Source organism: Canis lupus, chromosome 15 (genome assembly GCF_011100685.1).
Source record: "Canis lupus familiaris isolate Mischka breed German Shepherd chromosome 15, alternate assembly UU_Cfam_GSD_1.0, whole genome shotgun sequence".
Lineage (NCBI taxonomy): Eukaryota > Metazoa > Chordata > Mammalia > Carnivora > Canidae > Canis > Canis lupus.
The window spans coordinates 17,818,698-17,844,726 of record NC_049236.1 but is presented as its reverse complement, the minus strand read 5'-3'; the positions used below and the strand labels follow the sequence as shown (position 1 = coordinate 17,844,726).

The window sequence follows — 26,029 nt, the reverse complement described above, 5'->3', positions numbered from 1 at the left end:
AGCCTTCACCTGAACCGAGTTCTGCAGGAGGACTTAGGGTTCCTGACAGCTGTGGCCCTGGCTCCGGACGGCGGCTCCCTCATCTTGGCCGAGGCGCGGCTGCGGTTACAGTGCATGAAGCCAGGGGATGCTCCCTCTATGATCTGGTAGGAGCCAACCAGCCGTTGCCTCTCAGGCTGCAGCTAAAGGGAAAGCGGGCTCGTGGGGACCCTGAACCTGGGGCTCACGTGGAAGGAAGCACTGGGGTCTTACAGGGGGTTGCTCACGGGTTCGGCCTCTGTCTTTCCTGGAAACCAGGGACAGCTATTCCGAACGCCCTGTGCTGTTGTCTACCCATCAGGACTACGGTGTGTTTGTCCTGCAGTCGACGGACTCAGGAAGCCTTTCCGTCTTAGTAAGTCCTGCCGGAGTGTGTGTTAACGTGTTTGTCTGGACCGATGCTTCTAAGGCCTTGGGGCCATGACTGAGGATAAGAGGAAGGGCAACGCGTTGGTTCCAAATTCCTTTCTCTTCCTTCCACTGGAGCAGCTCTACTTACGAGCCTTCTATAACGGGGTTCGGCTTCCCTGTAGGATTTTATTGACACAAAAAAGGATTCCCGTGTTTACAAAAATCATGGGAAACCATCAGTGTAGTTTTCTTAATTGCATTTATTTACCCCCCACGTCTCTCTTGTCTTGCCACCGAGAGTAGTAGAGTCTGGAACAGGACAGGCATTGCACTGGGTGAAGGAAGCCAGGCACGAACGAGTACATGCTACGTGATTTCATTCGAGTAAAGTTAAAGAACAAGCAGAACTAATTTATGGTGGCCGAACTCGGTCATATATGTATTATATATATATATATTAGATTTGTATCTATTTATTCACGAGCGACACAGAGAGAGGCAGAGACCCAGGCCGAGGGAGAAGCAGGCTCCATGCAGGGAGCCCGACGTGGGACTCGATCCCGGGATCCTGGGGTCACGCCCTGGGGCCAAGGTGGATGCTCAACCGCTGAGCCCCTCTCCCCCCCAGCGTCTCCAGAACTGAGACTATTGTGAGCTCTAGCGTAGGGGTCTGGTTATTGACCGGGAGGGGGCAGGAAGGCGTTTCCAGGGCGCTGGAGATGTTTGCATCTTGATGTGGGCACTGACTGCAGGGGTGCAGATGCAAAAGTTCCCTGAGCTGTGCATGGGATGCACGCACGTGGCTATGTCTGAGTTACAGGTAAGGACGTCCTGAGCGGCGCGGGGCCAAAAGCAGCTGCTCGGCTGGGCGGTAGGCACGGGGTTGGCCACACAGGGTGAGCCTTGTCTTCACAGAGGCAGAAGGAGTCAGGAGAGTTTGAAGAGAGGCTCGAGTTTACCGTGAAGTTGGAGAGTCCTCGGGGGACCTTCGTGTTGGTGACGCAGGCCAAGCCGGAATCTGGTGAGTGTGTGTGTGTGTGTGTTGGGGGGGGGCCTGGATGCGGAGATGCCTTGTGGGCGGAGGCCAGCCCCGAGAAGCCGCAGCCTGGCTCTGACGTCTGCCCTTGAAATCGCAGAGTCCTCGTTTTTGGTCGCTGGCGCCGACGGGACGCTCTGGAAACTTGCCAAGGGCACGGCTGCGGGAGAATGGGCCACGGGCAACATCTGGCAGAAGGCTGAGGCGCCGGAGGCCCCGAGCCCGGGGAGCGCGCCGTCCGAGGGGGGCGGCAGCAGCAGCAGCAGCAGCAGTGCGGGGGGCTGGTCCCCACCCACCGAGCTGACCACGCAGCAGCGCAGGAAGGTGGGGCTGAGGCCCCGCTCGCAGGCGGAGGGAGGGAGGGCTCCAGGTCTGGCCGCTGGGAGGCTCACCGCACGTCTCCATCCCTCCAAGGTCCACTCGGGCCCCGTCACAGCCCTCCACGTGCTGCCTGGGCTGCTGGTGACAGCGTCCAAGGACAGAGAAGTCAAGCTGTGGGAGAGGCCAAGTATGCAGCTGGTATGTGTGTCCAGGCGCAGGGAAGCTGAAGGGGCGGCGCAGGGAAACTTGGCCAGAGTGTACAAGAGATCAAGGTCCCATGTCCTTCTGTCCTGCTGTGGTGTGCAGCCAGCCTGTCCCCAAATAAAAGGCGTAGACGGGAGAGCAACGCAAGGTCGCTGGTAGGCCTGGGCCCGTGGGCTTCACCTCCCTTCCTTTGTCCCCCGTGTAGCTGGGTCTGTTCCAGTGCGAAGGGGCCGTGAGCTGCCTGGAGCCTTGGCTGGGCCCGGCCTCTACCCTGCGGCTCGCCGTGGGAGACACGCTGGGCAACGTGTACTTCCTGGCCTGGGAGTGAAGGCGCGCCAGCCCCGGGTGCTCGGGATGCGAGGCTGGAAGATCCCAGCGGCTCCTCTCTTGGTTGGATTTTAAAAATAAAGTGTCAGAAAACCTCAAGTGCTGTCCTGCCCGTGTTTTTTTTTTTTTTAAGATTTTATTCATGAGACACAGAGAGAGGCAGAGACCCAGGCCGAGGGAGAAGCAGGCTCCATGCAGGGAGCCCGATGGGGACTCGATCCTGGGGCCCAGGGTCACGCCCGGGCCGAAGGCGGCGTTCGGCCTCTGAGCCACGGGCTGCCCTTGCCCGCGCTCTGATGGGGATGTGGGGCAAGTGGCATATGCAGGTGCCCCTGTTTGTTTTCTGCTTCAACCCCAACCCTGATGCGGGCCGGATCCGCCGCGGATGGTCCTCGAGAGCGGCCTTCAGGGCCAGTGGTTTCCCGCCGCCGCCAGGGGAGGACAAGCCGGGGGTGTTGCCATCGGGGCGCGGAACAGCTCGCTCAGGAAGGGATCCTCTCTTTAAGTGCTTCCAGACTTTTGGGTATCTGCTGTCCTAGGATAAGTGGTGGGAGACCTGGTCCGCAGTTGGTAAACAGGAGAAAGAGGCAAGTTAGAGGATTTGGGTGGGAGCAAGGGAACAATCCAGCCTCTGTTGCCTCTTCCCTCGTAATAATACCCAACAAACTCCAGTTTGCAGAAAAATTGACTTAAATGGGGAAAACCATTGGTGTCCATTAGCATCCTCCAATGCGCAGAGGCTATTCGGCTGAGAGGGAATAGGATCCTGCGTAACCTGCAGCTAGTTGTGGGGTATGTAGAGCAATGAGTACCTCCCGTCCTGAAAATGAGGAAGTACGACCATGAGAAGAAATATGCACTTGGAGAAATCGAGCCCAAAGAAGCCAGTGGTAGATTTGTGTTATTTTTATTACATAAAAGATCAGAAAATCCAAAAGTACATTATCTATTTCCTTGTTTGAAGATCAGATCTTACCCAGTTTATTTAATATCAATTTCACCACAGCTGCAGGAAATTAAATCGAACCTTCAGAAGGTACCGCATACGGACTTGGTTGGGGCTATAGACAATAAATTCATTGTAGTTGAGAGTATAACCATCTGGATTCAGAATTCCTGTGTCACTTGCTGGTCCTAAAGGAACCGTACTCCCATTCCTGCCAAATGGAAAACTCTGGGTCAGAAGGTGGAATAAGGAAAGGAGAGTCTTGTCTGGTCATAAGGAGTCTTCCAGCCTGAGCGTGTACAGGCTCTGAGTACTTACAGGGTGATGAAGGAGGCGGGACTGGGAGCCGTCTTGCCCAGTCCCTTGGTGCTGTGTTTGCCCTGAAGTAATCTTTCCGCCTCAGGATTGGCCTCTAGCAGCTCATTACACTGACCCAGAGCGACCTGCAAAGCAGAAGATCTTTGAACACCCACATCCTCCTGAGCACTGGATGGCTCGAAGGCCAAACAGCAAATCCCACCAGTACTTTCTTCCCCTCCTCCTGCAGAGGAATGGGATGGAAATTGCCTTCGGCCGCCCCCTCAAGTTCTCTCAGGTGAATCTCTTGGTTCTGGAGTCAGACTTTTCTCTCTAGAAAATAGGAACTAATAATCATCTAGAGATCATAAACAGGCTTGTCTCACCTCTGATAGAAGCAGCAGCCCAATGTCCTTCACGCGAGAAGCGAAGCAGTAATTGGCGCTCTTAGAAGACATGTCAGCAAAGTAGATTCCTTTCCCAAACTGAGCATATAGACAAACATGAAGGTCAGCTGCTTAACCCGCTGTGTTGGAAAGGCCTGCACCACCGACCCTGTGTTCCCATGATCTTAAACACAATTCGGACCCTTCTCCACGTCCCCTTGCGATTACTTCCCAGAGAAGCAGGGATATTGGTGAATCTCTACTTTCTGAGGGGGTAGGAGGGATATCTTTGGGAATCTATTATTATTATTTTTAAAGATATTTATTTATTTATTTTGATATCTTTGGGAATTTATTATTTTTAAAGATAGATTTATTTATTTTTTTGTTTGCTTGCTTATTTATTAATTTATCATAGACATAGAGAGAGAGAAGCAGAGACACAGGAGGAGGGAGAAGCAGGCTCCATGCTGGGAGCCCGATGAGGGACTCAGTCCTGGGACTCCAGGATCGCGCCCTGGGCCAAAAGCAGGTGCTAAACCGCTGAGCCACCCAGGGATCCCCAATCTTTGGGAATTTAAAGGGAGACATAGTAAGAAATGTCAGGGTCAAAAAAAAAAAAAAAAAAAAGAAAAATGTCAGGATTATCCATGAGCGGGTTTAATTCTTGGGAAGGGTACTATAGAATCCTAATCTAGAAAAAAAAGGAAAAAAAAAAGAACTGAAAAAGAAAAAGGAAAAAAAAAGAACTGGAAAAAAAATGACTGTATCCCCTGCCCTTGTGCCTCCTTCCAGGATTCAATTTCTACTCACCATGTAACCTGTGACGGGAGCTTCAGGGGGGGCAATTCGAAGGCCGTGGCTCAGGATTCCCACCCAATTACTAAGCCTGGAGCCGTGCCACAGCAGCATCCTAGGGGAAAGCCATTATTACTGTACTCTGTTGCTCTCCAGCAGTTAGGACATAAACATAAAAAAGCCATTTCCTGCATTTTCCAGAAGTCCCATAACTGCACTTCCGGCAAGGGGTGTCTTCCCAAACCCAAAGCTAAACTGACACCTGTTATGAAGGTCCTCTCTGAAGGCTTCTTTTTCACCCTCCTTCTCCACTTCAAAAACGTCCAGCAAGGTCATGGTGTAGTCCTTGTGTGTGGGAGCATGAGTAGACTGTAGGTACTGGGAAATCACCTGTGAAAAGAAAATGAAAGAAACGGCCGGTGTGGGCCCTATAAGACACCGGACTGAGCTGGAGAACCTCAGGGCCTCTGGTGAAGCCAGCAGACTTTTCGCTCCCCGACAGTCTCACCAGACAGTGAGAAAGAGCTCTACCTCCCCAAGATCCCGGTAAAGCGAAATTCTGTTCTACATAAAGGTTTGCTCTTAACCAGAAGTGGTCACAGAACAGTGGGGCTACGGGGATGGGTCTTTTTTTTTTTTATGATAGTCACACAGAGAGAGAGAGAGAGAGAGAGGCAGAGACATAGAGGGAGAAGCAGGCTCCATGCACTGGGAGCCCGATGTGGGATTCGATCCCGGGTCTCCAGGATTGCGCCCTGGGCCAAAGGCAGGCGCCAAAACGCTGCGCCACCCAGGGATCCCGGGGATGGGTCTTAAAGGTAGGAAAATAAGTGATCATTTTTCTTACTTTGAACTCGTGACTTTCATGGTCTAGAGGATGCAAGGCACAGTGTAGTTTTCTATAGTGTTGGTCCAGTGGGTGTTCTGGGCTTTGCAGCGCGGTCTTCACCAGCTTAATGGCGATTTCAATGTCTCCTAAAGCCTGGGGAGATGAGATACAGGATCAATGTGTAGGAACTTGGGACAAGACAGTTAATGCTTCCCAATCCACGCATGTCTCACCTCCAGTAGCTGTACTTTGTCTGACAGCTCTTTCTCTGTCCGGATTAAAGGAGGGGTGCGGAGCCTAAGGACAGAGATAAAATCCACGATCAGTTCTCTGAGATGTGGCCAATGACACAGGACTCAAAGTAACAGACTAAAGATAAACACACCGTATAGGTTTTGATATCTGGGACTTGATAGAAATGAAATTCCTTTTTATGAGTTTATTTCATATAGACGTGTTTCAGATGCACAGCTTTATAATTTGAAAGTGACCGCTCCAAGTCCAGTTACCATCCCTCACTATACAGCTGATCCCCTTCACCTATATCACCCACCCTAGCCCCCTTCCCCTGTCTGTTCTCTGTATTTATGATTTTTTTTTGGTTTTTTTAGATTCCACATGAGTGAAGTCATGGTGTTTGTCTTATGCTGTTGATTTATTTTGCGTAGTATAATACGATCAAGATCCATCCATTCATGTTGCTGCAAATGGCAAGATTTCATTCTTTTTTTATGCTTGAGTAGTATATACCATCGTATAATATACCACCTCTTCTTTATCTGGTCATCTGTCAGTGGACACCTAGGTTGTTTCCATATCTTGGCTATTTTATTTTATTTTTTATATTTTATTTATTTATTCATGAGAGACATACAGAAAGAGAGAGAGGCAGAGACACAGGGAGAGGGAGAAGCAGGCTCCACGCAGGGAGCCCGAAACGGGATTCAATCCCGGGTCTCCAGGATCACACCCTGGGCTGCAGGTGGCCCTAAACTGCTGCGCCACCGGGGCTGCCCTATCTTGGCTATTTTAAGTAATACTGCAATGAACATAAGGATGCATATCTTTCTGAATTAGTGTTTTTTTTCACATTTTTCAGATTAAATGCCCAGAAGTAGAATAGCTGGGTCATACTGAAGTTCTTTTCTTATTTCTTTGAGGAACCTCCATCCTGTTTCCTACAGTGGCTGTGCTCCTTGACAATTCCACTAACGGTACAGGAGGGTTCCCTTTCCTCTACATCCTCTCCAACACTTGTCATTTCCTGTTTTTGACAATAGCCGAATCTTGTTTTTGAACAGCTTGGATACAGTCCTGTCTAGAAACAGAAGTAGACCCGTTGACCAATCAAAAGTTATCTTTCGGTCACAGAGCGCTATAAAAATAAAAGGAATAAGAACAGAACAAGCACCAGAATATAGAATGGACAAAGATAAATTGTATTTTATACACCTACTATCATTTGAATAGGAACTAGGGGGAGTTCTATGTCTGAAGCTATTTTTTCACCTGTTGGTTAGATACCTAGACCTGTTTTCTATTGGTGACTTCTACTGGGTCCGAAAACATGATGATAATCAGGCCAGGAGCTCGCATCCCAAACTTGTCTGTTGACTACGAAGGCTACTACAAATCATTTTTGGCTTTTGATGATCTATCCAAGATGATCATTTCATTAAAAATGGGAATAAAAAGACTATAGTTGTTGCTGAGTGAGGAGGAGACGGTCAGGTGGAGGACGAAGGAGAAGTAACAGCACAGGCCTTACCCAAAGTCATGTGGGATCCTGGTGTAGAATTCATTGCAAGCTTCCACAAGAGCTCGTCCATGCTGGCCAGCCCGAATACAGTCCTCAATCTTCTTGAGAGACTGGTAGCCTGCCTTGATTTGTGCCACTGTCAGCTTCCCTGCAGGCGCAACCAGAGACCCTCAGACCTCACAACTTAGGGCACTATCCTGAAAACTGTATTCGTGAGCCTCCCCACAAAGACCCCCACCTTCAACTCTCAAAACAGCTCCTTCTCCCCTCACGCCACCTCTCACCCAAAATCTCCTTTTCTTTTTTTTTTTTTATTTTTTTATTTATTTATGATAGTCACAGAGAGAGAAGGAGAGAGAGGCAGAGACATAGGCAGAGGGAGAAGCAGGCTCCATGCACCGGGAGCCTGATGTGGGATTTGATCCCAGGTCTCCAGGATCACGCCCTGGGCCAAAGGTAGGCGCCAAACCGCTGCGCCACCCAGGGATCCCTCCTTTTCTTGATTCACAGTATCAGCAAGCTTTAAGTCACGGCGGTGATGAGATAGCCCATTAAAGAAACTAGCAAATATAAAGACAGACTGTAGGACAGGATCTGAAGTCCTACCAAGTGGGGCTTTCTTGGTGTCGTATTTCATTTCTACCATCGTCTCTTCCATGGCCTGGACATTACAGATCAACTCTATCAGCTCCTGCACTCGAAGATCTAGCTGTGATTCTGGTTTGAAGGGGAGTTTAAGAGACTCCTTTTTTGTTTCCTCTTCACTCTACAGCCAAAAAAAAAAAAAAAAAAGAATCATATAAAATCTAAAAGGATATATTTTAAGGTCCCTGCAAGGGCTGGCTCTACAATATCCCTGTTCCCTTGGTGAGCATCAGTTGGCTTCTGCTTGAACATAGGCTCGTTCTGTTACTAACCCAGTTAGAGTACCTGATGTGATCCCGCCTTCTCCTCCTACATGTGCCTCCCACAGGTAAACTCCCAGAATAAGTCTAAAAGGCTCTCCTAATTCATCGGTAAGTATGTAAAGACAGCTATCATGTCTCAGATCTTCTCATCTTAAAAAAACTAAGATTTTCCCATTTCTCAGATACCGTATAAGACAATTTTCAGCATCCTGGTACAACTCAATTTGTTGAAATTAATTTTTTTATGTATAAAAAATGTATATAACCAAAAGTGAAGACCACTTTACATGCGGTTTCGTCAGTATGACTATGTATTAGTCCTTTCTTGATCCGTATATTAAACTTCTGAAAATAGGGCCAAGGATTTTATAAGAATGATACTAAATAATGGAGACAAGAGAGCACATTCTGTCTTTAGTCTCCAGTCCCATCAAGACTACAAAGATCCATGAAAGGTACCTCTGAGGGAACTGTTACCTTTATTTAGGTGAGAAACAGCAAGACTCAAGATGCTCTGACCTGTTCCAGTCTGGGGCCTGATCTAAGCCATTCTGATAGATTTCACCCTGGTTCAGAGGAAGTAAGTTTTCTCCCCAAATGTGTGGTCAGAGTTTACCTGAGTATTGGTAGCATAGTCCATTTCTAGCATATCATATTTTCCAGGCACCTTCTCAAACTTCTCACGATCCTCCCAATTGTTTTTTGTTTTGTCAAGGAATCTGTGGGGTCCAGGATGGCGAGAAAATCTTACAAATCAGAGTCTACTACTAGGAGTGAGCTTATAATTATTTCCTCAGAACATCTCCAAACGATTTCTTTTTCTCTTTTTCTTAAAGATTTTATTTATTTGACAGAAAGCATGGGTGGGGGGAGGAGGCAAGAACAAGAGGAGAAGGAGAAGCAGGCTCCCCGCTGAGCAGGGGGCCTGACCTGGGGCTCCATCCCAGGACCCCGGGGTCACGACCTGAGATGAAGGCAGACACTTAACTGACTGAGCCACCCAGGCGCCCACCTTGTCTTTTTTCTCAAACTGCCCTCTTAGAACTCTTTTTATATCTGACTTTCCAAAACTCTGGATTCTAAATTAGGATGCTTATTAGAAAAAAAAAAAAAAAAAAAGCTCTGGAGACAATGGGAACAAAAAATGGGGAGAAAAGGATTCGAGCTTCCCAAAGGCCCCAAAATACCACAAAAACCTTTAAGATTTCAGACAAAAGATCCTTGTTTGATCCCTTTCTCTGACAGATTCCCACAGACTCCAGAAGGCTCTGCATCCATATCATAGTGAAAGATTTTTTTAAAACTCTAGCTGAGCATTCTCATTCGCACCCACTTTCCCCCAATTTCCTAAATTACTAGCCATGTGCTAAATATATTAGATTCTTCTGGTTTTTTTTTAGTCAGTTTCAGGGTTCCAGGTGACATGATCACTGACTGAGTCTGCAGTTTGGTGTTCCAGTCATAGAGCGCCACAGTGGAAATATGTTAACATGGAGGTCAAATCACACAAACTGTAAAATTCTTAAAGAACATACACCCAAGAAGAAGAATGTTATTTGTTTGGCACTCGTTTCGAGCACTCACTTCTTCTGGAAGATTTCCTTGGCTTTGTTGAGGTCCCCCGAGCAAGCCACCAAGCTGTGCTGCCCCATTTTCCCAACTGCAAAGTAAATGACACACATAAGATGGTTTCCTGCCTCCCAATCCAGCAAGAGCTTTCTCAGTTCATTGGCCAGTTCTCTAAGGTCTCCCTGCACAGCATCTGGCAGGTGGGCAGGAAGGCGAGAGGGACGGTGAAGGGCCCAGGAAGCAGGTCCTGTTGATATGAGTTGCTGGCCAACTGCCACGGTCCCTGAGCAGCACGAGGAGACCCACCGGACACTTCCCAGCCGACAGGCTGTTCTTAGTTTTGCCAATGGGAACTTCCTAATGAAGATGCTTGCCATTCCCCACTTCCAAGTCCCTCCCAGGTGATGGAGCCTCCATCCCACCAACTTAAACCCGGAGGATCTTCTGGTTACTCACTATCCTGCTTCTGGCTTTCTGAATGACAAATCAGAAAACCCATAATAAAAGTCATTACCTCGGCCCCATCTCATCCAGACACTGAAGTGCCTCTGGGCATCATCTTCCAACAGCTGAATCAAATAGTACTTATTGTTGTTGAACTGAAGATTGGTCTACCAGGAAGAAAATACGAACCTGAGAGAGAGGTCTACAAGTGGAAGCCACAGAAGCTGAGGCCTCTTCCTCAGGCACGGGTACCAGTAACGGCTCCAGGGAGAGGGCTAATGTAAGGCTGACATAGGGACCTCAGAATCAAAGATCTGGGCATCGGGACCCTGTCATCAGTAACTACCAAGAAAAAAATCCCCATACGTAGAACAGCTCCTCCCGTTACCTGGTTTATTTTTTTAAAAATATATATTCTTAAGATTTTATTTATTTATTCAGATAGAGAGAGAGAGACAGAGACACAGGCAGAGGGAGAAGCAGGCTCCATGCCGGGAGCCCGACGTGGGACTCGATCCCGGGACTCCAGGATCGTGCCCTGGGCCAAAGGCAGGCGCCAAACCGCTGAGCCACCCAGGCATCCCCCGTTACCTGGTTTAGCATGACATCATAGACATCGCTCCCTTCACAGTACACGTGGGCCTGGGGAGAGAAGGAAAAAACTGATGGTAGCGTAACCTCAGGCTTCATGAAATCCTCCATGACGCTCTAGATTTTCTTGTGTCTCAACATGTCATTCCCCAGCACTACCAATATCCACCTTCCGGGGAAGGAACTGCCACACTAGGTCTTCTACACATTAGCTATGATTATCCTATGATGAACACATGTTGCTTTTTTGTAATTATAGAAAAACCAAGGATTCTAATGGCTAAAGGAAACCTGCTCCAAAAGAAGCCTTTCTTGTGTATTCTTCAAAGCCTTTCCACAGTCGTCAGTGACCCGTGCCAGAGCAGGGCAGTTTCTCATTAGAACAAAGATGGATCTTCCCTGAGAACGGGATTATTTTCCGAGAACGAGAACGAAGCGTGGAAAGCTGATGACAACCCCAGAAGTCAAAGACATGTGGATTATTAGCCCCAGACTCCCCTGCTCCCCTCTCTTAGCCTTGGAGACAAGTCATCGCCAGGAGTATCTCGGCGAGGGCTCCGAACTGAATGCCAGCAGCTTGGGGGCAGGAGTCCCAGCAGCCCGGGAACACGCGCTGAGAAACCGAGGGGCGAGGAGTCTCACCTTCCCCACCTTGGCTGCGCACTCGGGGTCCACGGGAGCTCTGCCTTTTAACAGCAGGGTCTTCACAGACTCTGGGGGAAGACAGACACATATGGGAGCTATGTGTGTGGGAATCAGTGTCCTAATGAACTCTGTCCTCCCCGAGCAATCCCCATCTGTCCAGGTGTCAATCTGTCTAAACGACACAAAACCGAAGATTCGGAGACAGGAGAGGCGCACTGTGGTTCGCCCACAGGATAGGAAACTAGTGACATCTTCAGGAAAGGAAGACGTGAGTGGAGAGGACAAGGCGTCCCTCGCCCCACCTCTCCCGGAGGCACTCCCGCGGGCCCACCGCCCGGAGCTGACCTGGCTTGTCTTCCGTGCTGCCATTACCGGCCCCTCCTGCAGTCAAAGGCCCCCTTTTCACCCCCTGCCTCTGGCATCTCCGAGTTTTCTTTGCAGGAGGAGGGTCTTCTCCAGCCGTGTTGCCATTATGAACTCTTCCAGCTTTGTCGAATGCTGCAGAAGCCACGGGCACGAAAAGTGAGCAAAGAACCAAAGGGAGGAATGAGTACCCCCGAACACGGTCCTACTTTGAAGAAAACATCATCTTTTTAAAGAAATGGTCCAGGACGGCTTCGTAAATTTATAAAGAAATGAGAACTGCCAAGCCGCTGGTCCTGGTGGTAGTCTGGGGAAATCCCTTCCTAAATTGCAATTGCAGCCAAAAACCTAAACAAAGTAAAATGGAGCCCCGGGGCTCTTGGGAGCTCGAGCTCGCAGGGGAGGCAGGAGTGTCCCCGCTGCTCTTATACTTGTGCCCCGAGCCTTCCCAGTACCCAGAGGCAAACCACACAGTGCTCTGCGGTCTCCTGTTAGGAGCCCCGTCCCTTCCCTTCCAGCGGCGGGAACTTGCGGAAGTCACGTCACCTCTTTGAACCTCAGTTGCCCTGACTGTAAAATCCAGAGGCTGACAGCGATGATACGGAATTTGTAGGATGGACCTCTGCACTTAGGTGCGTAAGAGAGAGAGGATGGTACCCACCAACCCTGAGGCCTGAATGTTGATGGCAACATCTGAGAGTGGGACGCACTGTGTGTGGTACGGTGGGTGACACGCAGTGTGCACTGTACAGCGGGTGACACGCGGTGTGCACGGTACAGTGGGTGACACGTACACTGTACAGTGGGTGACATGCGGCGTACACCATACAGCCGGTAACACGTGCACGGTACGGTGGGTGACATGTAGAGTGCACCATACAGCAGGTGACACGTGCACGGTACAGCGGGTGACACGCGTATGCACGGTACAGTAGGTGACACGTGCACAATACGGTGGGTGACACGCAGTGTGCGCTGTATAGCGGGTGACACGTGCACGGTACGGTGGGTGACACGTAGTGTGCATCGTACAGCGGGTGACACGTGCACGGTACGGTGGGTGACACGCGTCGTGCACCATACAGCGGGTGACACGTGCACGGTACGGTGGGTGACACGTAGTGTGCATCGTACAGCGGGTGACGCGCGGGCAGGAGTTGTCCGGCCTCTCCCGATGCCACATTCGCGCACCCCCCGACTGGCTTCTTGGAGTCGGTGACGGCAGCTGGGGAAGGAGGGTGCCAGCGACCGGAGGCCCTGCCCGCAGCCACGCCGCGACCCGCTGAGCTCGGAGGCGGGACGCGGGCGCGGGGAAGCGCAGCAGAGAGCGCCCCCCCCCGCCCACCTGGCGCCCGCCCCGCACCTGGCGCCCCCGCCCACCTGGCGTCCGCCCCGCCCCGCCCCGCCCCGCGCTCCCGCCCCCGCGCCTGCACCTCTCGCCCCGCCGCCGCCGCGCGTCCCCCGCCGCCGCGCCGCCATGGCGCCCGCTCGTCCCCGCCGGAGCCGCTCCCGCCCGCTCGCCCGCCCGCCCGCCGCCGGCCCAAGGCGGGAACGGAGCGCCGGCGCATGCGTCCCGAGGCGGTGCGGGGGCCGGGGCGGGGCGGGGCTCCCCGCGGTATTTGCATGCTGCTGTGTGTTATGGGAAGTCGCCGTGAGCGAGAAGGGCCGTGCGGGCGGCACTTTATAAGCGGCGAGAGGGCTGCGCTGCGCAGGGCGGCGGGAAGCTCAGCGGTGGGGCCACGCGCGGAGTGCGCGTCACTCTCTCGGCCCCTGGGAAGGTCTGAGACTCGGGCCAGCAGCGGCCCTAGCAGGGCCCTCCCCGCGCGCGGGGGGGTGAGTTCCCAGAGAGCGGGCCCCGGAGAGGGCCTTCGGGCAGGAGAGGCCGCGCGCGCGGCGGATGCCCCCTCCCCGGGGCTTGGAATAGACTCACGGCCGGCACGGTGAGTTCAATGGCTGGGCCGGGGCACCCGAGCAGGCCGGCGTCGGGCCGCGGGGCTCCGGAACCCAATTCAGACTACTCTCCCCCGCCCGCTTTTGCCCCCCCGACCCCGCCCTGGCATGGGGGCGTCCTAGACGCGCTGAGTCTGAGTCTTCCTTTCTTCTATTTCTACTTTAGAAGTACTATCTCCTGGAGGAGCGAGGAGAGCGCGCAGGAGCGGGGTGTGCGTGCATGTGTGTGCGCGTGTGTAAGGGGGTTCCTCGCCGGGTGGGGCCGCGCCTGGCCTGGGCCGAAGCCACACGCTTGACCTCCCGGGTGCCCTTAGCCCTTATTTATTCCTGAGAGACAGAGAGACACACACACAGGGAGAGACAGAGAGAGAGACAGGGAGACAGAGAAAGAAACAGGCAGAGAGACAGTGAGAGGCAGAGAGAGAGAGAGACAGGCAGAGCCAGAGAGACAGACAGACACACACAGAGACAGAGATAGGGAGATAGAGACACAGAGAGACACGGAGAGAGACAGGGAGAGAGACAGGGAGACAGAGACAGAGACAGGGAGAAACAGGGAGACAGAAAAAGAAACAGAGGCAGAGACACCGAAAGAGGCAGAGAGACAGAGACAGAGAGACACAGAGACAGACAGAGACACAGAGAGACAGAGGCAGAGAGACACAGAGACACAGAGAGAGAGAGAGAGGGGCAGAGACACAGGCAGAGGGAGAAGCAGGCTCCACGCAGGGAGCCCAACGTGGGACTCGATCCCGGCACCCCCCGGGTCACGCCCTGAGCCCAAGGCAGATGCTCAACCGCTGAGCCCCTCGGGCGCCCCTAATTCTTTAAAGGTTCTACCTCCAAATACAATCCCATTCTGAGCTCCTGAAGGGTTAAAACATATTTGTTAGTTGTGGCAATAGTATGGTAGTTATGATTTTTAAAAAATTCCTTTGAAAATAATATGTAAGGGTGAAATGTTGTATCTGCAATTTGCTTTGAAGTACTCCAGCCAAAATAATCAAATGAAGCAAACAGACAATTCTTAAATCTAGGAAACTTATGTAGAGGTGTCCATTATATTAATTTTTAAAGATTTTATTTATTTATTCATGAGAGGAAGAAAAAAAGAGGCAGACTCACAGGTGGAGGGAGAAGCAGGTGCCCTGCGCAGAGCGGAATGAGACTGAATTCCCGACCCACCGGGATCACGCCCTGGGCCCCAGGTGGACCCTCAGTTGCTGAGCTACCCAGGTGTCCCTAGATGTCCATTATATTCTATTCTCTGGTTGTCTGGATGCTTAAAATTGTCATAATACATTGAAGATATCTTAGGGGAAAAAATGATGAATTAGTCAAAATACGTGTCACTAAAAAGAAGAGTTAACTGCAAATCAAGACTTCCTATCCTGGTAAGTGAACATTTTAGGTAGTGTTGATTATAATGTGATATTCCTAAGATTTCCTTACATTTTCTATCATACCATAAGGACGGGAAAAATGGATTAATCAAGCTACTCTGTAAGGTACATGCTTTCTGGGGAAGTCTATCTATTTCAGAAAATAAATATACGAAAAATGGATTTGTGATACCCAAGCAAAAGCAAATAGGCCTTTCCAATAGAAAGGGGTGGCGGTGTTGTCCTGTGCATCCCGGCAGGTGCATGGCGGCTGGTGCATCCTGGCAGGTGCATTCCGGCTGGTGCGTGGCAGGCAGCCGTCTCTGGTGGGTGGGACGCGTGTGGGAACACGGGGGCAGATGGTGCGGCTGCCAGCCCCTTTGCCTTCGCCCCCCGCCCACACCTGAGGGCACCTGCCGCGTGCGTGCTGAGTTTGCTGCAGAACGAGGCTGGGGCCAATTCCACCAATCCCACCAACCTGCTCCTGGCTTCGGTGGGGGAGGTGGAAGCCTGAAGGGGAGCCTGGCCCCCAAGCCTGGTCCCCCAGGGACGGGCAGCCCTCCGAGAGGAGCTTAGTGATGTCCTCATGCACCTGGCAGCATGGACCTGCCCATGGCAGGTGCTCCCCCAGGTGGGCCTCAGCGGCGGCTGTGCCCTCGACTGTGCACACTCGCCCGTGGGGCCAGCTGAGGACCAAGCTGTGCGGCCTGCGAACCTTGGCTGTGAGTCCACAGGCCAGGCCTCAACCTGGAGACAGGGGCACAGCACTTGCCGCTCAGCCTGGCGTCGGAGACACAGAAAGTGGCCTGGCTGTGGAACTTAGTTCTAGCCTTCTTCTAACATCATGGGTTGAGGGGCCCTACTTCCTAAGGTCTGAGGCCCAAGAACCTCCAGAAGACAGCCTCTTGGTATTTTGGCTCTCAATGAAGGTTTTAGTCGGCTAATAAATAAATAAATATAAAATATAATAAAATAGAAAGGAGTTCTCCTTATGACCAATTTGGGTTTGTATCACATTGGACTGAGCAACTAGCATCCACACCCTGATAAGAATCGTTTAGTTCGTATACAAGATCTTGCAAACCTCAAATGGCTGAAACAACCTAGCAATAGGTGCGATCTTATTTTCTTTATTTGGGTTCCAAGAAGGTATAGAAGTAGTATCTAAAAACATTTCTGGAAAAAAAAAAGAGAAAGAAAAAAAAAGAAAAAAAGCATTTCTGATATCTCAGAATATATAAAATATGTGGGAGAAATAGCAGGAGCAGAAGAAAAATGAAGAAGAAAAGGGAGGAGGAAGAGAAGAAAAGAAAAGGAAAAAGAAGGCATAAAAATCTTAATAATTGGGGGCATCTGAGTGGTGCAGTTGGCTAAGCAGCCAACTCTTGGTTTTGGCACAGGTCATGATCAAGCTCAGGGTCATGGGATCCAGCCTGGAGTGGGGCCCTGCACTCAGTAGTCTGCGTAGAGTTTCTTTCTCCCTGTCCCTCTGCCCTACCCCATCCTGTGCCCTCTCTCTCTCTCTAACTCTCAAAGAAATATATTAATTAACATTTTTTCTTTTATTTTTTAAAAAAGATTTTATTAATTTATTTGACAGAGAGCACGAGCGAGCAAGTGAGCAGCAGGCAGAGGGAGAGGCGGAAGCAGGCTCCTTGCTGAGTAAGGGGCCCACTGGGGGACTTGATCACAGGACCCTAAGATCATGACCTGAGATGTTTACTGACGGAGCCACCCAGGTGTCCTAAACATTTACAGAATGTAAATATGAGTTCACTGCTTGGTCTTGTAATCGTTATGATATTTTTTGTATATTTTTCACATATAGACTAGCAATATTCCTATTGCTCTGGCATCATAAATTTGTTCGACTTCTGGGAAACGAAACGGTAACAAAGTTTTAGAAGACTCGCAGAGCCTGACCAGTGGGGAAAAAAGGGAAGAGGTGTTATCATGGGTACTGATGGGATAAGATGGGAAGAGGAAGGGGTTCCAGGTGCAGAGAAGGGAAGAACCGGCTGAAAACCTGAAGAAAGATTGTGACTAAGGCAGAGGTGTAATATTTATCCCAGGGGTCTCAAGGTCAGGGACTTTATGCAAGAAGATGAGTCCTATGGAAGAATGAAAGTGGGGAAGAGATAAAGAGAAATATTAGGCGCACAGGAGGTCTCATCAGAGTCACCTCCGCAGGAGGTGACTAGAGCGGGGGATGAGGAAGGAGGTTTCTGCAAAAGGGTGATTTGGGGGGAGATTTGTTTGCTTTCTTTAGCTTTTTTTTTTGGTTTTGATTATAATGTTAACATCAAGAATCGGGGATAGCGGGCTAATAAATCTGTGATATGGTATGATCTTCGCATCATTTGCTACCTGTAGTTATAACTGACCTGAAGTCTCCCATGAATTCAGGGTGCGCATGGAGGAGGGACATGGTCTCCCGACGCCTTACTAAGAAAAACATGCCTCTCTATTCCCCCAAATCATCCCAAAAGACTTAAGGCTTCGGGGAGGGACAGCTTGACTCCCACATCCATCCCAAAACACAGTCTGGTAAGTTCTTGACTCCATTGCTTTTCACTCACATGATGTGGCTGTGCTACCTTATGGTGCTGCAATGATGATCTTGTTCAAGTAGATCATTGCACAGGTCAGTAAGGTTCTTTGAGGACAGATGATCCCACTAAGTGGCCCAAAAGGTCCTACTTAGAGCAACTCAGGCTCCACATTTTTTAATGCTCTCTTGCAGGATTGTAGAGTCAGCTGATTTCAGCATCTGCAACCCGGTGGATCCAGGACCCAGATTCTTCATTCCCCACTTTAGAGATGGGCCAGCCTTTCCTTTTTAACCCTTAAAATACATCTCTGTCTTTGTATGTAATCTTGGTGTTCCAAAGCCCTTTACTAAAGTTGTTCTTTTCACAATGATTTCAGAGAGCCCTACGTTCATCTTTCTGGCTTTCCAGAATGATCCACTCGTATCTCTTACTGCAGAGGAAGAAAATCTGCAGTGTAGGGCAGCCCGGGTGCCTCAGCAGTTTAGCACCTCCTTCAGCCCAGGGCGTGATCCTGGAGACCCGGTATCGAGTCCCGCGTCGGGCTCCCGGTGCATGGAGCCTGCTTCTCCCTCTGCCTGTGTCTCTGCCTCTCTCTCTCTCTCTCTCATGAATAAATAAAATCTTAAAAAAAAAAAGAAAATCTGCAATGTAACCTTGCCACTATTAAGAAGCAGGAAATTATGGGTAACTATAGGTCTGTAATCACAAAATTTAGGAGCAGAAGCTAATTTTCATTGATTTACTTGTATCTAGAAAAAATTATATGATATGTAGATGAATTAATTACTATATAATATAATAGTATATTAGTAAACTCATGCAAGTGGTTACTTACTTTTTCCTGTTCTGTCTATATAAGAATGAGGAATGAGCAAAGAAGGAAGGATCCCATGAATTGAGCATGTACTATGACCGGTCATTATGCTAGACTCTATCATATATTTGTATGTTAGGGACGTAGGTATTACTATCCCCATGGTACAGAGGGGAAAATTGAGTCTCAGAGAGTTTAAGAAATTTATTCCAGATCGCGCAGCTAGAAAGTTTCTTGGAAACTATCACAACTTGTGTGAAATGTCCTAGAATACCCCTGTGCAGCACCTTGAAATAGAGATGTTCTTTTTTTTTTTTTTGAAATAGAGATTTTCATCTGCTACTCTAAGGGAACCTTCTTAGAGTCCCTGGCAGGGTCTGAAAATTAAAGTGACAGATGAACAGGAGAAAAACATACGGATTTCGCTGAATTTTTAATTTACATGGGAGCCTTTGCAAGAGAAGGAAGCCCTGAAGAAGCGACCCGAGCAGGAAGCTTTTATATCTTTAGATGGAGCACTGGTAAATTTGTGAGGAACTGAGAAAAGACAAAGGAGTTTGAACTAGTGATAGTCATGATGCAGAACGCTGAGAAGGTAGGGGCTAGTTGAGGAAGGGGTTATACCTTGGATGTTCCCGCCAAGCCTGAAGCCTTAGTCACGGCCTCTTTTATTCATAGGTCTATTAGCTGGAATAAGGCCCTGGAGGGAAGTTCTGATGGGAACGGGTCTAGGTCTAGGCCGGGCGTAATGAAACCTGTTGCTTTGCACAAATTCCCCACTTTGAGGTCACAAAGATTAGGAAATTATCCTAAGGAAATGAAAGTCGTTGACAGTAGGGCCACCTAAACCGGGACAAGGACACACAGGAGTCCACTTGTGATAAGCACATTAACTCACAAGGAAACTTGGTTTAAAAGTTCAGTCTAAAAGCAGTGCCTCACTGTTCCCTGGGGTCAGGGCAGTGAAGGGGGCTTGCCTCCCGAGGGGCCTTTCAAGGTAGAGGAGGAGGGCGTCCCTGTAGCTCCTTAGCCCGTCAGGTGGAGGCCACTTCCCGGGGCCTCCGGTCTCTGCTCTTGCTCCCCCCACGGGGAGGTGGGCTGCTGAGCCTGCACTTGGTTTGGCTCCCTGGTTGTTCGGGACTCCTCTGGCCCTTGAACCCTGTGTCCCGGCGAGCCCTGGCGCGGGCAAGGGACCCAGAAGCCACAGGCTGTGCCTCCTGTGGAGGAGCCCAGCTCCTGGAGGTGCCCGGCTTCATTCTGCTTGAAGGGACAGTGCCGCTAGTGTCCCAAGGCTGTTTCCACCCCTGCCTCCCCGGGTGAGAGGCTAGACCTTGGGAGGAGGCTCAGGCCAGTGCACCTCACTTCCTTTGTGGCCGTGGGGCCCAGGGCCTTGCTGGATTTGTGGGGGGCTGCAGCAAATGTTCTTTGCCCTAGCCTTTGCTCCGAGCATTTCCGCTTCCTTGGTGAGCCTAGGCCACCACGTCTGAAGTTTGATGATTTTAGTGACCCTAAGAGGAGCTCCCAATTTTAATGTCACCACGGTAGTGAGGGTGCCCTAAAAGGCCTAAGAAATACTAAACAAAAATCAAGGGCCTTAGCTCAGGCCAAGCCTAAGTCACATACTGGCGTCACAGTTGACTCCTCCAGTGACCTTGGGTGAGTCCATAACCGTTACGAGGCTCTGCTTTTGAAAATCAAGATATATGAAGGCCAGGTATTAAAATAAATGTTTGATACCTTCTAGAAGTAAATGCTACATTTATTTTGCGTATCTTTTTTTGAAAAGATTTTTAAGATTTTATTTATTTATTCATGAGAGAGAGACACAGAGAGAGGCAGAGACACAGGCAGAGGGAGAAGCAGGCTCCGTGCAGGGAGCCCGACGTGGGACTCGATTCTGGGTCCCCAGGGTCACGTCCTGGGCTGAAGGCAGCGCTAAACGGCTGAGCCACCAGGGCTGCCCCTATCTTTTTTCTTATAAAAACTTTTGCCTAGTGACCTTGAGTGTAAATTGATTTCCATTTTTCTCCTTGATCTACATCAGTTTGAATCTCTTCTCCCATCTGTAGATTGTCTTGTAGTTTTGTTAACTGTATCCTTTGCTGTGCAAAAGCTTCTTACCTTGATGAAGTCCCAATAGTTCATTTTTGCTTTTGTTTCTCTTGCCTTCATGGATGTGTCTTGCAAGAAGTTGCTGTGGCCGAGTTCATAAAGGGAGTTCCCTGTGTTCTCCTCCAGGATTTTGATGATTCTTGTCTCACATTTAGATCTTTCATCCATTTTGAGTTTGTCTTTGTGTCTGATCTAAGAGAGTGGTCTAGTTTCATTCTTCTGCATGTGGATGTCCAATGTTCCCAGCACTATTTATTGAAGAGACTGTCCTTTCTCCAGTGGATACTCTTTCCTGCTTTGTCGAATATTAGTTGACCATGAGTTGAGGGTCCACTTCTGGATTCTCTATGCTGTTCCATTGAGATTTGTTCCAACTCTCTGGAGAAAGTCCATGGTATTTTGATAGGGATCGCATTGAACGTGTAAATTGCCCTGGGTAGCATAGATATTTTCACAATATTAATTCTTCCAATCCATGAGCATGCAATGTTTTTCCGTCTCTTTGTGTCTTCCTCAATTTCTTTCAGAAGTGTTCTGTGGTTTTTAGGGTATAGATCCTTTACCTCTTTGGTTAGGTTTAGTCCAGGTATCTTATGCTTTTGGGCGCAATTGTAAATGGGATTGACTCCTTAATTTCTCTTTCTTCAGTCTCATTGTTAGTGTATAGAAATGCCACTGACTTCTGGACATTGATTTTGTATCCTGCATCAGTTTGAATATAATATAATGTTATTCTAACGGGCAGAGGTGTGACAGAAATAAACTAGTGGGTGGAATGTGGTAATAGATGGTTGTAGATATCTCATAATCCTTATAATTCTCAAGCTTTATTGTTAATTTAATGCTATGGTTCAAAATTAAAAAGGGACCAAAGTGTTATCACCAAGTCTCCTACGCCACCTAATTCCCCTCCCCAGTAACAGCATTAACAGTTTCTTATGTATCCTTTCTGAGATATTTTATGTAAGTATAAGCAAATACATGCATTTCACCCTCCTCTCTTCTTTACATACTCTAGCAGGTATTTTTTCCCAGTTAAGATTTCCAAATTGGGGGAAAAAAAAAGATTTCCAAATAAGTAAATAAAGAACATCCACACTTTTTAAAAAAAATATTTATTTATTTATTTGAGAGAGAGAGAGAGTGAGTAAGTATGAGCAGAGTGGGGAGAGGCAGAGGGGGAGAAAAGCAGATTCTCCACTGATGCAGGCTCCATCCCAGGACCCTGGGATCGTGACCCGAGGCTCAAGGCAGATGTTCAACGGACCGAGCCACCTGGGCACCGCCATCCACATTCCTTATAATGGTTATACAGCAATCTAATGTATGTGCATACCATGATTTATTTAACCTTTATTGTCAACATTTAGGTAGTTTACAGTCTTGTTGTTTGCCCCAAAATGAGTGTGCATGTCAGTTGTCACATGTGACAGTTCAGGTGGGTTTTGATATATTGTTTATCAGGACTCTAAATGTGCAGTTCTTCCCTTTACATATATTTATTTTGTACACAATGATGACTAGAAACCAACCAGCACCATAAATATCTTGACTGAGCAATAAAGGATTTTCTATAAAAAGCAAAACCGTGTTTATGGCTTTTATGTGAATATACCTTAGCCCACTTCAGTTTAGGTAAGGGATGGTTTATTTTGCTGTGAGCATGTATCTAATGTTGAGAAAGAATGGCAGCAAGAACCAGAGAAACCACATGGTTGTGTTCACCAAGGGCAGAAGGGGCATGTTCCAGGGGTTACATAGCAAACTGTGTTGGATAGCTTCCCGAAATTATGGTGTTGAGGGGGTAAACTTGTATTTTAGCATTAAGTTAGGGAAAATGGTAATTTTTTTGGGATGTAAACATGCAAAACGAGCTTTTGGGAATCCCACTAAAGGTATAAATATATATCTTTTTCTTTTAGGTCTTAGTCTTTTTTTTTTTTTAATTTATTTATTTATGATAGTCACAGAGAGAGAGAGAGAGAGAGGCAGAGACACAGGCAGAGGGAGAAGCAGGCTCCATGCACCAGGAGCCCAACATGGGATTCAATCCCAGGTCTCCAGGATCGCGCCCTGGGCCAAAGGCAGGCACTAAACCGCTGCGCCACCCAGGGATCCCTAGGTCTTAGTCTTAAAAGACTAAAATCATGTCTTGTGAAACAACCAGTTTTCCAATTAGAAGTATCTCAGATTTGGAAGGGCCTTATGAGGGGTATGAATGACTTTCCTGGCTTCAAGATTATTTTGAAAAGTGAAATTGTTTGGCGGAGTATCTGGGTTCCTACTCTATTAGCTGGTTGAGCTTGGACACAATAATAAAAACAGCACATTAAACATTTAACTTACTAACTACATGCAAGCTACTGTGCAAAGTATTTTATGTTTATTTTACCTCATTTAATCTTCCCAACAGTCCTAAGGTAGGTGGTATTTGTTTTCATTTTAGAGAAGGGGAATCAGAAGCTTAGAGAAGTTGCAAATATGCCGGGGAGTCAAAGATTCAAATCCAGTTTTGTCTTGACTTCAAAATTCATTATCTGGGGCGCTTGGGGGGCTCAACAGTTGAGCGTCTGCCTTCGGCCCAGGGTGTGACCCCAGGGTCCCAGGATTGGTCCTGCATCGGGCTCCCTGCATGGAGCCTGCTTCTCCCTCTGCCTGTGTCTCTGCCTCTCTGTGTGTCTCTCGTGAATAAATAAAATCTTGAAAAAAAAATTCATGATCTTAACCACTAGGGTGCCTGCCATTTAGTCTTCAAACCTTGCTTGCTGACCTATAAAATGGAGATGACATAGTATTTGCAAAAATGAGGTAAATATAGAAAGTGCTTTATAAGTTCTGAGATGGACCAAGTATTATGAAATAGGTAAAATATCAAGTTAACCGAGTAGCGGTGTTATTGCTTCTTCTATCCTCATTTCAAGTTATTCTTTCCCGCTGTTTTGACCTGAAGCGGTCAGATACTGTGTTTTCCTTTGTTACACGAGCAGTGGGACTGGGGCTGCGTGAAATTCTGTTCTCTTGGCATGAATGAGCTGCATGGTTCTGCATTTCTGGGGAGTTTCTGAGCTCCCCACTTTTATTTTCTAAATGCTGTGAGTGGATTCCTCCTGCACTGAGAACAGTATCTAACATAGTTGACCATGCGCCGCACCGGAAGCAAAACTTGGAATCTGTTCTGATAGCAGCGCCTTATAGGGCCATCCCTAAAAGAAAACTCCGCCAAGTGATGATTCAGCATTTATTTCCTATACGAAGTTCTGTATTGTTTTCCTTTTGCTTCAGGTTGAGGATAGAGTCCACAGAGGAAGGCAGGCCTGGGTCCTCAGAGGCCTGTGTGCCAGCCCCGAAGAGGCACATGGAAGCATCCGCAACATTACCGTAGACTCCCCGCCAACCAAGTGGGCTTGGATTCGGACATTCTCAGTGGGGATGGTCAGAGGCTGATGGGACCATAAAGCAAGTATTTGAGCTTTGACTACGATAGGCCTTAGTGTTCTCTGTGTCTCTGTGTCTCTTAGTGTTATTTGTGTCTTTTCTAGCGAAAAAAGATAGGTTCTTTGAGTTACTGGTGTATCGCATAATGCTAGACACAGCAAGGGCACGGAGTCATCGGCGTGGAACCGAGTAAAACTGAGCAGTAGTAGTAATCTTAGGAACGTCAGATGATGGGTATTATCCATTTGTCGTTTGTGTAGACCTTCGCATATGTAAAATGTACATTTTGGCCATGAGCATTAGCACTTAGTAGCATTTACCTCTCATAGGGAACAAAAGGAGTGGGTCATTGATAGTTCTTGGGGTATTTACAGAATATTTACTTGAGCTCCCTAAATGCTCAGTACATATGAAGTGGCTTTCATGTGGCTGAAGCACAGCTAGAACCTGCAGGGAGCAGCACATTGTGGGAGAGGTGTCGTAGGCTTCACATCAGGATTTAGGTCTTACGCTTCAGCTCACGTGCCAAGGATGCAGAGACCAGAGCTTTTGCAACCGAGGTTGTTTGTGAGGTGGTTCGAATTGAGACGTTGCACCTTTAGATACAGAATTGTTCTCCTGTGAGGAGATCATGGAGTTTCGAGGTAGACATTGTTAAAACTGCAGGAACCTGGCACTTCAGGCCTTACTTCCTGTCTATGTTCCCTTATTAATTAATTGAATAGGCGCTCGTCCGAAAACCACTTACGTAACGAAAGCATTATTCAACTATAGGATGGGAGTTCAACTAACACTTTGATTATGTGTCTCAAGTACTTAAAACACCTCACTCTTTCTGACCTGAGCTGGCACAGCGTTCTCATGATCTGCCAAAACAAACCGTCTTCTGTAGCTCCGCCTCTTATTTTGCATAGGAAGTGGCATGGAGAAGTAAAAATTGGGGAGTTTTGACAGAACTGGATTTCTGTCCTAGCTCTTAATAGCTAGGTGGCCTTGGGAAATTTATTTAACTTCTCTGAGCCTCAAGTTTCCCTGGAAATATGAGACTATAAAGTTTGAGTGAAATGATTTCTATAGTTCTTGACAGATTGTAGGAATTTTTAAGAATGGTAGCTACTACTTCCTTTCTGTCAGCTTACTTTAGTTGTATTCCTCCTTTTTTTTTTTTCTTAAAGATTTTATTGACTTATTCATGAGAGACACACAGAGAGAGGCAGAGACACAGGCAGAGGGAGGAGCAGGCTCCACACAGGGAGCCCGACTCCGGACTCGATCCCGGGACCCGGGGGTCACGCCCTGAGCAGGAGGCAGACGCTCAACCGCTGAGCCACCCGCGCGCCCCTATACTGATCCTTTAAGGCACTGCTGTCCAACAGAACTTTCTGTGATGACGGAAATGTTCTCTAGTTGTATTGTTCAATTTGGTGCCTATTAGCCACACTGTGGCTGTTGGAGCAATGACAATGTGACTGGTGTGACTGAGGAATTTAAATTTTAATTTAATTTTAATGGCTGAATGTAGTGTTATCTATTGGACAGTGCAGTTGTTTTTTTTTTTTTTCACTTGTGATGAGAGCTTTTAAGATCTCTTAGCAACTTGCAACTATACTATACAGTATTATTTTAAGTGTCATTTTAAAGCTCATTCAAGACCTGTACCTTTTTTCTTCATGAAGACTTCTGTGCCCAATGATTCTTATTCTATCACTTATTTGGTACTTCCCATGGACAGTAATTTTCTTTTTTTTCTTCTTTTTTTTTTTTTTGGACAGTAATTTTCATGAATCTTGTCTTTCTAGCTCCATCGTATCTGCTATTATGGATTTTTAAATCTTCACACTGCTGTATCACACTGCTGTAACACAAACATGATAAAAATATAGTTGTAGGCTCGCGCGCCCCCCCCCGCGCGCCGGAGGCGGGGGCTCCGCGCGGCTTCGCGGGGCGAGGAGGAAGCCGGGGCGCGCTCGG

The 26,029-nt window shown here is 48.3% G+C and overlaps 2 protein-coding genes and 1 non-coding gene across 4 annotated transcripts in view; 2 read left to right on the top strand and 1 right to left on the bottom strand.

Moving 5' to 3' along the window:
- The window catches only part of TEP1 (telomerase associated protein 1), a 35,819-nt gene extending 33,442 nt beyond the window's left edge, over positions 1-2,377 (top strand). Inside the window, exons 50-55 of the mRNA XM_038558407.1 lie at positions 3-146; positions 298-394; positions 1,306-1,411; positions 1,527-1,750; positions 1,841-1,945; positions 2,157-2,377. Coding sequence (XP_038414335.1) covers positions 3-146; positions 298-394; positions 1,306-1,411; positions 1,527-1,750; positions 1,841-1,945; positions 2,157-2,279 — 799 coding nt within the window. The 3' untranslated portion in view covers positions 2,280-2,377. The remainder of the gene's footprint in view (positions 1-2; positions 147-297; positions 395-1,305; positions 1,412-1,526; positions 1,751-1,840; positions 1,946-2,156) is intronic.
- Positions 2,378-2,471: 94 nt separating this feature from the next.
- Positions 2,472-13,302, bottom strand: PARP2 (poly(ADP-ribose) polymerase 2). 2 transcript variants are annotated; one of them, XM_038558410.1, is made up of 17 exons: positions 13,247-13,302; positions 11,796-11,948; positions 11,448-11,518; positions 10,806-10,856; positions 10,285-10,381; positions 9,786-9,861; positions 8,818-8,920; positions 7,900-8,059; positions 7,303-7,441; positions 5,768-5,831; positions 5,553-5,687; positions 4,968-5,095; positions 4,721-4,820; positions 3,908-4,006; positions 3,543-3,667; positions 3,255-3,435; positions 2,472-2,834 (listed from the first exon to the last, which is right to left on the bottom strand). In XM_038558410.1, the coding sequence occupies exons 1-16, from the start codon at positions 13,290-13,292 to the stop codon at positions 3,276-3,278; spliced, it is 1,707 nt and encodes a 568-aa protein (XP_038414338.1). In that variant the 5' UTR covers positions 13,293-13,302; the 3' UTR covers positions 2,472-2,834; positions 3,255-3,275. The 2 variants fall into 2 exon arrangements, with proteins under 2 accessions (XP_038414338.1, XP_038414337.1); XM_038558409.1 differs by lacking the exon at positions 2,472-2,834 and having other exon boundaries at positions 3,170-3,435.
- A 124-nt stretch (positions 13,303-13,426) lies between these two features.
- RPPH1 (ribonuclease P RNA component H1) lies at positions 13,427-14,101 on the top strand. Its single transcript, NR_002313.1, is given in 1 exon segment — positions 13,427-14,101.
- The last annotated feature ends 11,928 nt before the right edge of the window (positions 14,102-26,029 follow it).